The 14,669-nt window shown below is 45.5% G+C and overlaps 1 protein-coding gene across 1 annotated transcript in view; it reads left to right on the top strand.

Moving 5' to 3' along the window:
• Positions 1-14,669, top strand: part of LOC140494402 (dual specificity testis-specific protein kinase 2-like) — a 134,798-nt gene that overhangs the window by 60,548 nt on the left and 59,581 nt on the right. The window contains exons 4-5 of the mRNA XM_072593589.1: positions 4,473-4,619; positions 10,579-10,661. Coding sequence (XP_072449690.1) covers positions 4,473-4,619; positions 10,579-10,661 — 230 coding nt within the window. The remainder of the gene's footprint in view (positions 1-4,472; positions 4,620-10,578; positions 10,662-14,669) is intronic.

Genomic DNA, 14,669 nt, shown 5'->3' with positions numbered 1-14,669 from the left:
GGGTTTGGAGGGACATGGGCCAAATAATGGCAAATGTGACTAGATTAATGTAGGATATCTGGTTGTTGTGGACAAGTTGGATTGAAGAATCTATTTCCGTGCTGTACAACTCTATGACTGGGAAGTCCAGACACAGCAGTCACAGTCTGTGCATAAGATGTAAGCCTTTTATGACTGAAATAAGGAGAAATCTCATCTAGAGAGTAGTGATCTGTGAAACTCTCAGCCACAGGAAACTGTTGGGGCCAAAACATTGAAGACTCTCAAGAAAGATGTAGATATAGTTCTCTGGCCTAAAAGGATCAGAGGATGTGCAGAGAAAGTGGGAACAGAGTACTGAGTTCGATGATCAGTCATGATCATTCTAAATGGTGGAGCAGGCTTGAAGGGCTGAATGGCCTACTCCTGCTTTTATCTTCTATGCTTCAGTGAACGGTTATTGCCAGTGACTGTGGAATTTCCGCTCTCGCCTCTTTCAATATCCTTGGAAGCTTCTCATCCAGTCTCAGTGCTTTATCAACTTTAAATACCAATAGCTTATCCAATACCGCCTGATTATGAATTTTAAACCTGTTTAGTGATTGAGATTCCTTTTCTGTCACCATGACCTGGACAGCATCTGCCTTGTAGGTGAAAACAGATGCGAAGTATCCCAAGTATTCAGCAATGTAATCGTACCCCTTAGTTGTTAGTTTGAGCCAAATCGACTCTGTCCATTTAAAACATCCTCCTTCCCCAGTACCACAATGCTCTCCTTAATCGAAAACAGCACATAATTTCCCCTTAGCTTTGTTTAAATGCCCAGACCTGCCCTTCTGAAAGACAGGTCTCCAAGATCACTAGGACAGCACAATCCCACAAGATAATCTGTGTGTAACTCCCCAGTTTAATTAACTTTACTCCGTACATTCCCAACGTGCAGTCTACCCCTGATTTAGACCTCATTACTTTCCCCCTTACTCCAACTTCCTCCCCTGCCCACCAAAAAAACTTTCTATTTTCTATTCCTGTTTTATCTACAGCACTTACTGCACCCTAGTATTACTTGCTAATATTCTCTCCTAGTTCCCACACCCCAAATTAGCTTGTTTAAATCTTCCCAAACAACACTATCACAACAGAAATTCATTACAGGGTATTCTGAGGCAACATGTCCAGCTTGTACAAGTGCCATCTCCTCCATAACCAATCCCAGGAATAAAAAGTCTTCTATCCTGCATCAGCTTTCATCATTCATGTTCCTTATCCTCCAATTTCTGTACTGCTTACATGTGGAACTGGAAGTAATCTGTCAATTATCACATCAGCTGTTCTGCTTGCTAATATTCTACTTACCCCATTTAACCCCCATTGCAGGACTACATGCCCCTTCCTACCTAAGCCATTGGTACCAAAGTGGACCATGACTTCTGGCTGTTCATTGCACCCCAGAAACATGTTCTGAAGCTGCTCTGTGACATTCTTGACTCTGGCACTGGGGAGACAACACACCATCCTGAAGAAATGTTGAGTGCTTCAGAAATATCTGGTCATCTCATATCTACTTATAAGGCTTGGTGTCAAATGTTTGTTTGTTGCTCCTGGCTTTTTAGGATGTTTCACTGCAGGAAAGGTTTTCTATAATTGAGTTGTTACTATTATCTGGACGATTAAATAGCTTTGCACTGACAAGTGGGAATGTTGGGGAGCAGATTCTGTCCCTCTCTCTCCCTCTCTCGCGCTCTCTCTCTCTCGCTCTAGCTATCTCTCATGAGATTGCCTTTTCAGGCCCTTGTTCTAGGAGTTGCCAGGACTTGTTGCTGTTGGCTCATTACTTGGTGAGTCATTCCTGAAACCAGCTTCCAGGCAGGCCCAGTAAATCACTCGCATGTTTGTTAAGATTCCAGTTAAATGGAAAGCTTGCCTCTCCTGAACATCCTGTTGTGGAATGTCAGAGGCTGTACTGAGCAGTTTCTCTTCAGTGGGAACTAATTCCCCGCCTTGACACAGCTGTGGTTTGATAATTAATTCCCCCTCCTTTTCACTAAACAACTCCCCTGCCACTTTCGTCAAAGATGAGGGTCATTCTTCTACCAAACCTCTCACTAGGCACTTGACAGGTCTGTGGATCTTTTGGAACTTTCTTCTTGAAAAGGTGATTGAAGCAGAGTCCTCGAGTAATTTTAAAGGAAGTTTTAAAATCAAGAGATGTAAGAGCAGATGGTTCAGCACGGTGGCACAGTGGTTAGCACTGCTGCCTCACAGCGCCAGGGACCCGGGTTCAATTCCCACCTCAGGTGACTGACTGTGTGGAGTTTGCATGTTCTCCCCGTGGGTTTCCTCCGGTTTCCTCCCACAGTCCAAAGATGTGCAGGTCAGGTGAATTGGCCACGCTAAACTGCCCGTAGTGTTAGGTAAGGGGTAAATGTAGGGGAATGGGTGGGTTGTGCTTCGGCGGGTCGGTGTGGACTTGTTGGGCCGAAGGGCCTGATTCCACACTGTAAGTAATCTAAGTAAGCACCTCACTTTTACATTAAAGACTAGAAATATTCACCAATTTAATTTTCCAATTAGCTGCTTTGTTTAGGCAAAAGTAACTAAACACCTCGCTCCTTCCTCCACTGAGATGCTCAACTCCAGCACTCTAGTGTAAGTGGCTGTCCGGTGCTAAGCTAAGGTGGCTCCTTGCGTATGGACTCAATAGAAAGGCCGTGCTCGTAGTATAGCAATTTTCTGGGGGAAAAAAAACTGACTGCAGTCATATCAGCTGAGCAGGAAGCTTTAGTGCAGAGATGAGTGACTCTTCAGTGAGGTTTGAGTGCTGTATGGACATTGATGGGATAAAAGGAATTAGTTTTTCTTGGTAATGTTTGTACTGAGATGATTTAATAATTATTGTCTGGTGTAACACTGTTGCATTTTATTCTCTTGTGTGACAGACTGTCTTTTGTTAAAAGTATGTTGGCAGCTTCTTGTGAATATGTTCCGTGAGGGACCTCCATGGTAAACAACAGAAAAATAAACTGACTGTCTGTCTGTCAAGGCGGTTTCACTCTCTCTGATCTGAATTGTCCGGCATTACCGTCAGCTGGGATCATAACAATAGAGGAAATGTTTTCTCTCCTGGGTGAATCCAAAATTATAGATCACAAATATTAAGCCAGCTAATTAAATCTGATAGGAAGTTGAAGAGAACCTTCTTTATCCCAGTGAGCAGTGAGATCGCACAAACTACAGAAGTTGTAAAACACTGTGTAGGTGATAGTGGGAAATTTTATAGGATGAGTGGTAAAACCGCCAATGAGTGGCATGAAGGTAAGCTTTCTTTTTATATCTCAAGTGGTTAGGATCTGGAATGTACTGCCTGGGAGAGAGGCGGATGCTGTAAATCAGAGACAAAAACAGAAATTGCTGGAAAAGATCAGCAGCTCTGGCAGCACCTGTGGAAAGAAATCAGAGTTAAAGTTTCTGGTAAAGTGATCCTTCCTTAGAATTTCTTCAGAACTCCATTTTGAGTTGACTCTGATTTCTCTCCGCACATGCTGCCTGACCTGCTGAGCTTTTCCAGCAATTTCTATTTTTGAGACCGATTCAGTTGTGGCTTTAAAAGGAACTGAATGAGCACCTGAAGAGAGCAGATTTGCAGGGATTTGGGGCAAAGCCAGGAGAGTGGGATTTATTCAGAAAGCGAGAGTACTGACATGGGGTCACCTCATTTTGGGCTGTCACCATTCTATAATTTGACATGGAGTGGTTGAGCTTAATAGTGCTTAAAGGAAATTATGATAAATGCATGCAGTAGAAAGATATACAGAAGGTGTGAGATGAGATTGGGTGGGTGGAAGTTTGTATGAAGCATTACCACCAAAATAGACCAATTGGGTTTAAGGGATTATTTCTATCCTGTCACATCAATGTAAAAGACACGTTTCTGCCAGTGTCACCTCTTCATAAGCAGCCAGATAAACTGATTAGGGCTAGCAGCATCACACACATCAAGAGGATTATAACTTGGACGTTTTTTTTTATACTGAATGTGTATTGTAGGCTTAGAAGTGGATCTAGAAATTCACAAATCATTCAGATGGGAGTGAATGTGTCCTATTTTACTGCTGCACATTGCATGAATATAGCAACCGAGACTGAGACACGAGTTTGTAAAATTGTAGACCTGAATGAAGTGTTCACTTTGACCCTCTGTGTACTATATATGTAAAAGAGATGATGTTGAGGCAGACATGGGGGCAAACAGCACTGGCTGGAAGTGACATCCCCTTTTACCCAGTTGTATCTATTAGAATGAAGACAAAGCAATGCAGAAGGGAGGTTGTGACACAGTTGCCCACAATTTGCAGCAGTTACCTCTGTCCCACGTTGTCCACACAAATTGCGTTGTAAGATTCAGATAAAAGTGAGAAGATTGCAAACGCACTGGTATTTTTATGAATAATATCCATTAATCTTGGCCTTTTTTCTTTTGTTCTTTCCTTCAGTACATTAATGGAGGGAGCCTTGAGCAAGTGCTAGGCAGCCATGAGTATTTGTCTTGGTTGGTGAGGATTAAGCTGGCTTTGGACATTGCAAAAGGCCTGTGCTACCTGCACTCCAAGGGAATCTTTCATCGTGATTTGACATCGAAGGTAAGTAAACCAGAGATATCAAACTGTAGTTAGCAAGACAACATCGGATTAGAAGGATGTTCAGCTTAGCTTGGCTTAATCCATGCAGAACATTGTATCCCTTCCTCATTGCTCCACCTTGCTCAATGCATTCTAGAGAAATTCTCCACCAGAACTCACCAGTAGTTGACTAAAGAACCCATGATCTACTTCCATCTAGAAGGACAAGGGCTACAGAAACGTGGGAATGCCGCCACCTACAAGTTCCCCTCAAAGCCACTCGCCATCCTGACTTGGAAATCTGTCGCCATTCCTTCACTGTCACTGGGTCAAAATTCTGGAATTCTCTCCCTAAGGGCATTGTGGGTCAACCTACAGAAAGTGGACTGCAGCAGTTCAAGAAGGCAGCTCACCCCCACCTTCTCGAGGGCAACTATGCTGGCCCAGCCAGTGACTCTCCTATTCCTGAATGAATTAAACAAGAGTTGAGGAAGAGCAAGGGACTTCTGACCATTGATCTTAGCCAATGTTAGTCACTGTATAAATATGACTTGAAGTGAGTAACTGGTTATTTGTCCTTTTTTTTGTTGTTTGTGGAACCTTGCTGTGCTCAAACTCTCAACTGTGTTCACTACATCACAATGGACTACACTTGAAAAGCATTTTACTAGCTGTAAAGTTAGTAGTAAACCTCATAAATGTGTAAGTTCCTTCTTGACCTGAATCCACCAGATTGCCTTCATATAATTCAGAAATTGGATATAAATGTCTAGACTTCAGGAACTAATTTCTGAACTACATGGAAGGGAAAGCATAAAAGAAGCAAGGTAACTTTATTCATTCAGAAGACTCTTCTCTGATTCCAAATGGGAATTTTCCTATACGTGGAGGCTTCTTACACTACACAAGCTTCAGCAATTATTATCAATTCCTGACTTGTGCCTTACAGCTATTGGGAGAAAGTGAGGACTGCGGATGCTGGAGATCAGAGTTGAGTGTGGTGCTGGAAAAGCACAGCAGGCCAGGCAGTATCTGAGGAGCAGGGGGAATTAACATTTCAGGCATAGCCCTTCAGTCGATTCTCCTGCTCCTCAGATGCTGTCTGACCTGCTGTGCTTTTGCAGCACCACACTCTTGACCTTATTGATATTGGACAGGCTGTGGGGAGTCAGTAGATGAGTTATTTGTTGCAAGATTCCCAGTCTTTGACCTGCACTTGTGACCACCATATTTATATAGCTACTTCATTTCAGTTTCTGGTCACTATAACCTCCAGGACATTGATGGTGAGACTACTCAGGCATGGTCATGCCATTGAACTTTAAAAGCGATCAGTTAGACTCTCTTTTGCTGGAGCTGGTCAGTACCTGCAACTTGTTTGGCACAAACATAATTTTCCACCAAAAATGATCATTGTCCAATTTTGCTGGTTATGGACATTAAACTGTTTCACTATCTGAGGGACCATGAATGGCGCTGACCAATGCATTCTTCACTTTTTGACCTTTTATAATCAAGGGAATTGATGTTGATGAACCAGCCGAAAATGATCGGGCCTAGGACACAACACTGTGTATCTAAGGGCTGTTGGGAGACTTGGGTTCAGGTCCTATCTGTTCAGATATTCTATCTCTCAACAGGGTTGATTAGGAAGTATCTACATTTGAGGAACTGAATGTTCTTGTGGTGCAGTGGTAGTGTCCCTACTCTGAACAAGCATGGCCTGGGTTTCATGTCCCACCTACTCTAGAGGTATGTAAACATCACTGAACAAGTCAGTTAGGAAGCTATTTACACTGTGGAACTCCTGCAGAGATGTCTTGGAGCTGAGATATTTAGACTTTGATAACTATAGCTAACTCTCTTGTCCTAGCTATGATGCAAGCCACTGGTGCCTTCTCCCCCCATTTCCTATTGAGAACAATTTTGTGGGGACCTCTTCATGCCACGTCGAGTCAAATGTTGTCTTGAAATCAGGGCCAATCATTTTGACCTGGCTTCTGAGATTTAGCTCTACTGTCCAGTTTGGACCAGGCTGTAATGAGGTCTAGAGCTGAGTAGCTCTGGCAGCATGCAAACGGAGGGAAGGCAAGTTACTGCCTTGAGTGCTACTTGATAATACTGTGTTATTGCTAGATAATTCTCAGTACACTGAGGGAATGGTAATTAGTCAAATCTCATTTGTCCAACTTTTTTGCGCAGGATATACCTGGACAATTGCCTGTAGGCCAGGAAGTCCAAGTTGTTGTCCTACCCTGCAGGTGAGACAGACCTGTTTCAAGAGGTTGATGAAAAATATCTATACTTGGGCAAGCTGTTCTAGTAAAGATACAACACTGGCATCGATATGACTATGTGAAAAATTGCCCAGGTATATCCTGGATACAAGACAAATCCAACCCAGCCAATTACTGCCCCATCAGTCTACTCTTGACCATCAGTGGAGTGATGGAAGATGCCATCAACAGTGTTGCCAAGCAGCATTTGCTCAGCAACCACCTGCTCAGTGTTATCCAATTGAGGTTCCACCAGAGCCACGCAGTTCCTGCCCTCATTACAGCCTTGGTTCAAACATGAATAAAAGAACTGAATTCCAAAGGGGAGGTGAGAGTGACAGCTCCTGACATCAAAGCCAAACTCAACCGAGTGTGGCACCAAGGAGCCCTAACGAATCTGGAATCTTTCGGAATCGGGGGAAACTTTCTGCTGTTTGGAACAATACCTGACTGAAAGGAAGATGGTTATGGTTGTTGGTTAGTTATCTCAGCTTCGAGTCTTCTCTCTCCAGGAGTTCCTCAGTGTAGTGTCATCTTCAGCTGTTTCATCAACAGCCTTCATCCATCACTAAGTTCAGAAGTGGGGATGTTTGCTGATGACACAATATTCACATCATTTGCGACTCCTCAGATACTGAAGCAGTCCATGTCCAAAAGCAGCAAGACCTGGACAATATCCAAGCTTGTACTGACAATCGGCAAGTAACGTTCACACCACACAGTTGCCAGGCAATGACCATCGCCAACAAGAGACAATCTAATAACCACTCCTTGACATTCAGTGGCATGAGTGTCACTGAATTCCCTATTGTCAGCATTCTGGGGGGTTATGATTGACCAGAAACTGAACTAACCACATAAGTACACTGGCCGCAAGAGCAGGTCAGAGGCTAGGAAAACTGTACTGACTAACTAAAACATCTGACTTTGCAAAGTCTATCCAACCTATATTAAGGCACAAATCAGGAATATGATAGAATACTCCTCACTTGCCTGGATGGGCGCAGCTCCAACAGCACTCAAGAGGCTTGACAAAGAAGCCCACTAGATTGGCATCGCATCCATAAACACCTACTAGCAATGCTCAAGAAAAGCAGTGTGTAGTACCTCCAAGACGTACTGCAGGAATTCACTAAAGATCCTGAGGCAGTACCTTCTAAACCTATTCTGGATTAGTGGTGCTGGAAGAGCACAGCAGTTCAGGCAGCATCCAAGGAGCTTCGAAATCGACGTTTCGGGCAAAAGCCCTTCATCAGGAATAAAGGCAGTGAGCCTGAAGCATGGAGAGATAAGCTAGAGGAGGGTGGGGGTGGGGAGAAAGTAGCATAGAGTACAATGGGGGAGGGGATGAAGGTGATAGGTCAGGGAGGAGAGTGTGGAGCGGATAGGTGGAAAAGGAGATAGGCAGGTCGGACAAGTCCGGACAAGTCATGGGGACAGTGTTGAGCTGGAGGTTTGGAACTAGGGTGAGGTGGGGGAAGGGGAAGTGAGGAAACTTGTGAAATGCACATTGATGCCCTGGGGTTGAAGTGTTCCAAGGCGGAAGATGAGGCGTTCTTCCTCCAGGCATCTGGTGGTGAGGGAGCAGTGGTGAAGGAGGCCCAGGACCTCCATGTCCTTGGCAAAGTGGGAGGGGGAGTTGAAATGTTGGGCCACGGGGCGGTATGGTTGATTGGTGCGGGTGTCCCGGAGATGTTCCCTAAAGCGCTCTGCTAGGAGGCGCCCAGTCTCCCTAATGTAGAGGAGACCGCATCGGGAGCAACGGATACAATAAATGATATTGGTGGATGTGCAGGTAAAACTTTGATGGATGTGGAAGGCTCCTTTAGGGCCTTGGATAGAGGTGAGGGAGGAGGTGTGGGCACAGGTTTTGCAGTTCCTGCGATGGCAGGGGAAAGTGCCAGGCTGGGAGGGTGGGTTGTAGGGGGGTGTGGACCTGACCAGGTAGTCACGGAGGGAACGGTCTTTGCGGAAGGCGGAAAGGGGTGGGGAGGGAAATATATCCCTGGAGGTGGCGGAAATGTCGGCGGATGATTTGGTTTGTGCGAAGGTTGGTAGGGTGGAAGGTGAGCACCGGGGGCGTTCTGTCCTTGTTATGGTTGGAGGGGTGGGGTCTGAGGGCGAAGGTGCGGGATGTCGACTAGATGAATTGGAGGGCATCTTTAATCACGTGGGAAGGGAAATTGCGGTCTCTAAAGAAGGAGGCCATCTGGTGTGTTCTGTGGTGGAACTGGTCCTCCTGGGAGCAGATCTAGCAGAGGCGGAGGAATTGGGAATACGGGATGGCATTTTTGCAGGAGGTAGGGTGGGAAGAGGTGTCATCCAGTTAGTGGGATTTAGTGGGTTTGTAAAAAAATGTCAGTGTCAAGTCGGTCTTCATTAATGGAGATGGAGAGGTCCAGGAAGGGGAGGGAGGTGTCAGAGATGGTCCAGGTAAATTTAAGGTCAGGGTGGAATGTGTTGGTGAAGTTGATGAATTGCTCAACCTCCTCGCGGGAGCACGAGGTGGCACCAATGCAGTCATCAATGTAGCGGAGGAAGAGGTGGGGAGTGGTGCCGGTGTAATTACGGAAGATCAACTGCTCTACGTAGCCAACAAAGAGACCGGCATAGCTGGGGCCCATACGTGTGCCCATGGCTACGCCTTTGGTCTGGAGGAAGTGGGAGGATTCAAAGGAGAAATTGTTAAGGGTGAGGACCAGTTTGGCCAAACGAATGAGAGTGTCGGTGGAAGGGTACTGTTGGGGAAAAAACGGAGGGCTTGGAGGCCCTGGTCATGGTGGATGGAGGTGTAGAGGGATTGGATATCCATGGTGAAGATGAGTTGGGGGCCGGGGAAACGGAAGTCTTGGAGGAGGTGGAGGGCATGGGTGGTGTCTCGAACGTATGTGGGGAGTTCCTGGACTAGGGGGGATAGGACAGTGTCGAGGTAGGTAGAGATGAGTTCAGTGGGGCAGGAGCATGCTGAGACAATGGGTCAGCCAGGGTGGTCAGGCTTGTGGATCTTGGGAAGGAGGTAGAACCGGGCAGTGCGGGGTTCCCGGACTTTGAGGTTGGAAGCTGTGGGTGGGAGATCTCCTGAGGTGATGAGGTTCTGGGAGAGGATGGTTTGGTGATGGGGAGTGGGGTCATGGTCGAGGGGGCAGTAGGAAGAGGTGTCCTCGAGTTGGCGTTTGGCTTCAGCGGTGTAGAGGTCAGTGCGCCAGACTACCACTGCGCCCCCTTTATCCGCTGGCTTGATGGTGAGGTCGGGATTGGAGCAGAGGGATTGGAGGGCTGCACGTTGTGAGGGTGAGAGGTTGGAATGGGGGAGGGGGGTAGACAGGTTGAGGCGGTTAATGTCCCGGCGGCAGTTGGAAATGAAGAGGTCGAGGGCAGGTAATAGGCCAGCGCGGGGTGTCCAGGTGGATGCAGTGTGTTGGAGAATCCCTCTCCTCCATGACCCAATACTGCAGACAGCTGCTGTTCAGTCAGACTGGTCAATATGCAATTACATCTTTTCATTCAATCTCAAAATATGTCGACCCTGGAGAAGGTGGTGGTGAGCTATAAATAGGGATGGGCAATATATGCCGGCCTAGCCAAATGATGCCCAGATCTTATTAATCAATAAAACAACTGAGTTCACTCGCTTCATTTGAGGAAAAGGCCCAAATGGGATTCATCCAGAAGCATTGGAAATATTACTCTATTTTCCTTTTCAGAACTGCCTGGTGAAGCATGAAGGGAAATCATACACGGCTGTGGTGGGAGACTTTGGCCTTTCAGAAAAAATCCCAAATTATAGGTGAGTTAAAATAAAAGCAAGAAAGAACTTACATTTTACATAGCCCCTTTCACACATCTTTTAATTCGAAAATGCTTCCAATTAACTGCTTTAACATGAAGACACTATTGTAATGTGACAATTGCAGCAACCACTTTGCAAGCAGCCACCTCACAGATGAAATTGAAAGGTCTGATTTTATGATATTAGTTAAGAGATAAATATTCATGGCCACGCCTTGGAGAACCTCCCTGCTTGTCATCTAAGTAGTGACGGTGAAATCTTTTACACCCACCGAAGAAAGAAGATGTGGTCCCTAGTTAATTTTAATCAAAACAAATCACCCTGGTACTGCAGCGCTCCCTCAGTCTTGAACTGCAAGTGTCAGTCTAGATTTGATGCTGTAGGTCTCTGGTGGGGAGTTTGAATCTGACTCCGAAGTGAGGGTCTTGTCCGGGGTAACAAAATTGATCCTTATTAGCTGACCTACCAGGGAATGAAAGCAAAGATTTTAATCTCCACATAATGATATAAGGTCCGCTGGGGAAGATGCAACGTCATTCGTGAGGATGATACCAGAAGAGAGGGTATGAATACCCACAAAGGTGAAATAAGTGGGGAGCTCTTTTCTCTAATGGTAATGTGATAGAAATCTTTAAAACAATGATGAGGCTTGATCATTCCACTTGTTGGCCATGTCCAAAGCTAAAAAATGTAAGACCATGGCGGCACGGTGGCACAGTGGTTAGCACTGCTGCCTCACAGCGCCAGAGACCAGAGTTCAATTCCCGACTCAGGCGACTGACTGTGTGTGTGGAGTTTGCACGTTCTCCCCGTGTCTGCGTGGGTTTCCTCCGGGTGCTCCGGTTTCCTCCTACAGTCCAAAAAATGGGCAGGTCAGGTGAATTGGCCATGCTAAAATTACCTGTAGTGTTAGGTAAGTGGTAGGTGTAGGGGTATGGGTGGGTTGCGCTTCGGCGGGGCGGTGTGGACTTGTTGGGCCGAAGGGCCTGTTTCCACACTGTAAGTAATCTAATCTATTAAGTATGTAAAGAGGAAGAAATGACTTCAGAGGGTTTAGAATGTGGAAATTGTTTCAGAAATGTGATGTGCAATTTGAAAAACGCAACTGTTGCATTTAACACTAAATAAATATTAGGCTTTGACCAGATAAAAGGTGGTATGGAACAGGAACAGGCAGTTTGGGGTCAAGGAATCCCTGGAGGTATACAGGGGATACGGGAGTTTACTGAAGAAGGACATCGGTGGACTGGGGTGGGGAGGGGGGGGGGGGGGGGAGGGGCAGAGGGGAGGGAGGACAAAAAGGGGGCATGAGATAGCCTTGGCTGAGAAGATTAGGGTGAATCCAAAGAGATTCTTTTAAGTATGTTAAAGGAAAAAGAATAACTAGAGAGAGAATAGGGGCCTTCAAGGACCAAAGTAGACACGTATGTGTAGAACTGCAGGGGATAGGCAAGGTTCTCGATGAATATTTCTCCTCTGGGTTTACTGTGGAGAAAGACCATGAAGACTTGGGAACTTGGGGAAGTTAGTGGTCACATCCTGGGGACAGTCAATATCTCGGTTGATGAGCTGTTGGATGTATTAGAATGTATGAAGGTGAATAAATCTCCTGGCCTTGACCAGACATGTCCAAGAACACTGCAAAAGGCTAGAAAAGAAATTGTGGTGGCCCTGGCTGATATTCCAGCATCATTGTTAGCCACGAGTGAGTCCCGGAAAACTTGAAGGGTAATGAATGTTGTGCCCTCATTCAAGAAGGGCTGTAGAGAAAAACCTGGGAACTAAACATCAGTAAGTTTAACAGCTGTGGGAGGTAAGTTAATTGAGAAGATTCTGAGAGATCAGATATACATGCATTTGGAAAGACAAGGTTTGATTTAAGAATAGTCAGCATGGCTTTGTGTGTGGGAGATCATACCTCACAAATTTGTTAGAGTTCTTTGATGAAGTGACCAGAAAGATTGACGAGGGCAGGGCAGTAGATGTAATCTATATGGGTTTCAGGAAAACCTTTTGATAAGTTTCCATATGGTAGGCTGCTGTGGAAGGTTAGATTGTATGGAATCCTGGGGGAGCTGGCAAATTGGATACACAATTGGCTTGTTAATAGGAAGCAGAGGGTAATAGTGGAAGGATGGAGGCCTGTGACTAGTGGAGTGCCTCAGGGGGTCAGTGCTGGGCCCATTGCTGTTTGTTATCGATATCAAGGCATGATTAGTAAGTTTGCAGATGACACTAAATAGGAGGTATTGTGGACAATGAGGAAGATTATCAGAAATTGCAGTAGGACCATGATCAGCTGGAGAAGTGGGCTGAGAAATGGCAAATGGAGTTTAATATCGATATGTGTGAGGTCTTGCATTTGGGAAAGTCAAATCAAGGCAGAAGTTTCATAGTGAATGGTAGTGGAACAGAGGGACCTTGAAGTTTAGGTGCGCGGTTCTCTGAAAGTGGAGTCACTAGTAGACAGAGCAGTGAAGAATGCTTTTTGGCACATTGGCCTTCATCAGTCAGGGCATTGAGTATAGAAGTTGGGAAGTTATGTTGCAGTTGTACAGGATGTTGGTGAGGCCGCACTTGGAGTATTGCATTCTGTTTTGGTCACCTTGCTATAGGAAAGATGTTATCAAACTAGAAAGAATACAGAAGAAATTTACAAGGATGTTACCAGGACTCGATGGCCTCAGTTAGAGGGAACGGTTAGACAGTCTGACTATTTTCTTTTGGAGTGCAAAAGACTGAGGGGGATCTTCTAGAAGTGTATAAGGTCATGAGAGGCATGGATAGGGTTGGGAATGAAGGATTAGAGGGCATCAGTTTAAGGTTGGAGGGAAAGAATGAAAGGGAACCTGAGGGGCAACGTTTTTAGAGGGTGGTACACATGTAGAATCAGCTGCCAATGGAACTGGTTGAGGTGGGTACATTAACATTTAAAAGGCATTTGGACAAATACATGAGTAGGAAAGGTTTAGAAGAGTATGGGCCAAGTGCAGGGAAATGGGGTTACCCTGAGTGGACATTTTGGTCGGCATGGACCAGTTTGAGCCAAAGAGCCTGTCGCTGTGCTGTAGGACTCTGACTCTGAGATACAACTGTGAGAATTCATAGAGGATACTCAGTGTTTCCTTGTGAAGGCAAAGATCACCATTCTTATAGACTAGGGAAGAGATATAATACCCAGCCTTGATTCTTAGTACCATGTCAACTATTTACTTGTTTTGACTCAAAGACACACGTGCAGACACAGCACACATTTATATTTATTTCCATCGTTAGATTTACTCGGTGGGTAACTGGTCCAAAGTCAGAGGCTGTAAGTTGAGGGGTGCAACTCTGCACCAAGACTGGCAGACCAGAAGATTCCATTGTTCTTACTGCCTGTTGTAAACATGTTGAAACAGTTTTCAGGATGATCAACCTGCTTGATGCTTTATGAATGCACCTTTCATAGCCACAAAGTTCTGGGGTGGGCCTGAAACCTAGAGCGCTAGAGACAGGGAGATGCCACTCTGCCTCAAGACTGTCTCTCACGACTACACTCTCTCACGACTACACACTCTCACTCTCTCACACTCTCACTCTCTCACACTCTCACTCTCTCACACTCTCACTCTCTCACACTCTCTCTCTCTCACACTCTCTCTCTCTCACACTCTCTCTCTCTCACACTCTCTCTCTCTCACTCTCTCTCACACTCACTCTCTCACTCTCACTCTCTCTCTCATGCATGCATACACACCCAGACACCACCTTAAGGAAAAAAAACCAAAATAAATTACTTATGTAGTGATTTTTAACAAGGTCAGCCACATGGACCTCATGGAATATAGGTTCCTTGATTGAGTCTGTTAATATGGTCCAATCTGGGAGCCCTGACTGACAGATATGAACAGGAGTGTCAGAGGTTGTGTTCTCTCTGAGAGCTGCCTCTGAGGGAGCTGGATCAGTGTCAATGACTCTCCACATGTAAATAAAGGGGGACTTGATGGCGGGATACTGGCCTCT

The sequence above is a fragment of the Chiloscyllium punctatum genome, chromosome 2, assembly GCF_047496795.1.
Source record: "Chiloscyllium punctatum isolate Juve2018m chromosome 2, sChiPun1.3, whole genome shotgun sequence".
Taxonomy (NCBI): domain Eukaryota; kingdom Metazoa; phylum Chordata; class Chondrichthyes; order Orectolobiformes; family Hemiscylliidae; genus Chiloscyllium; species Chiloscyllium punctatum.
This window is presented reverse-complemented; position numbering and strand designations above follow the sequence as displayed.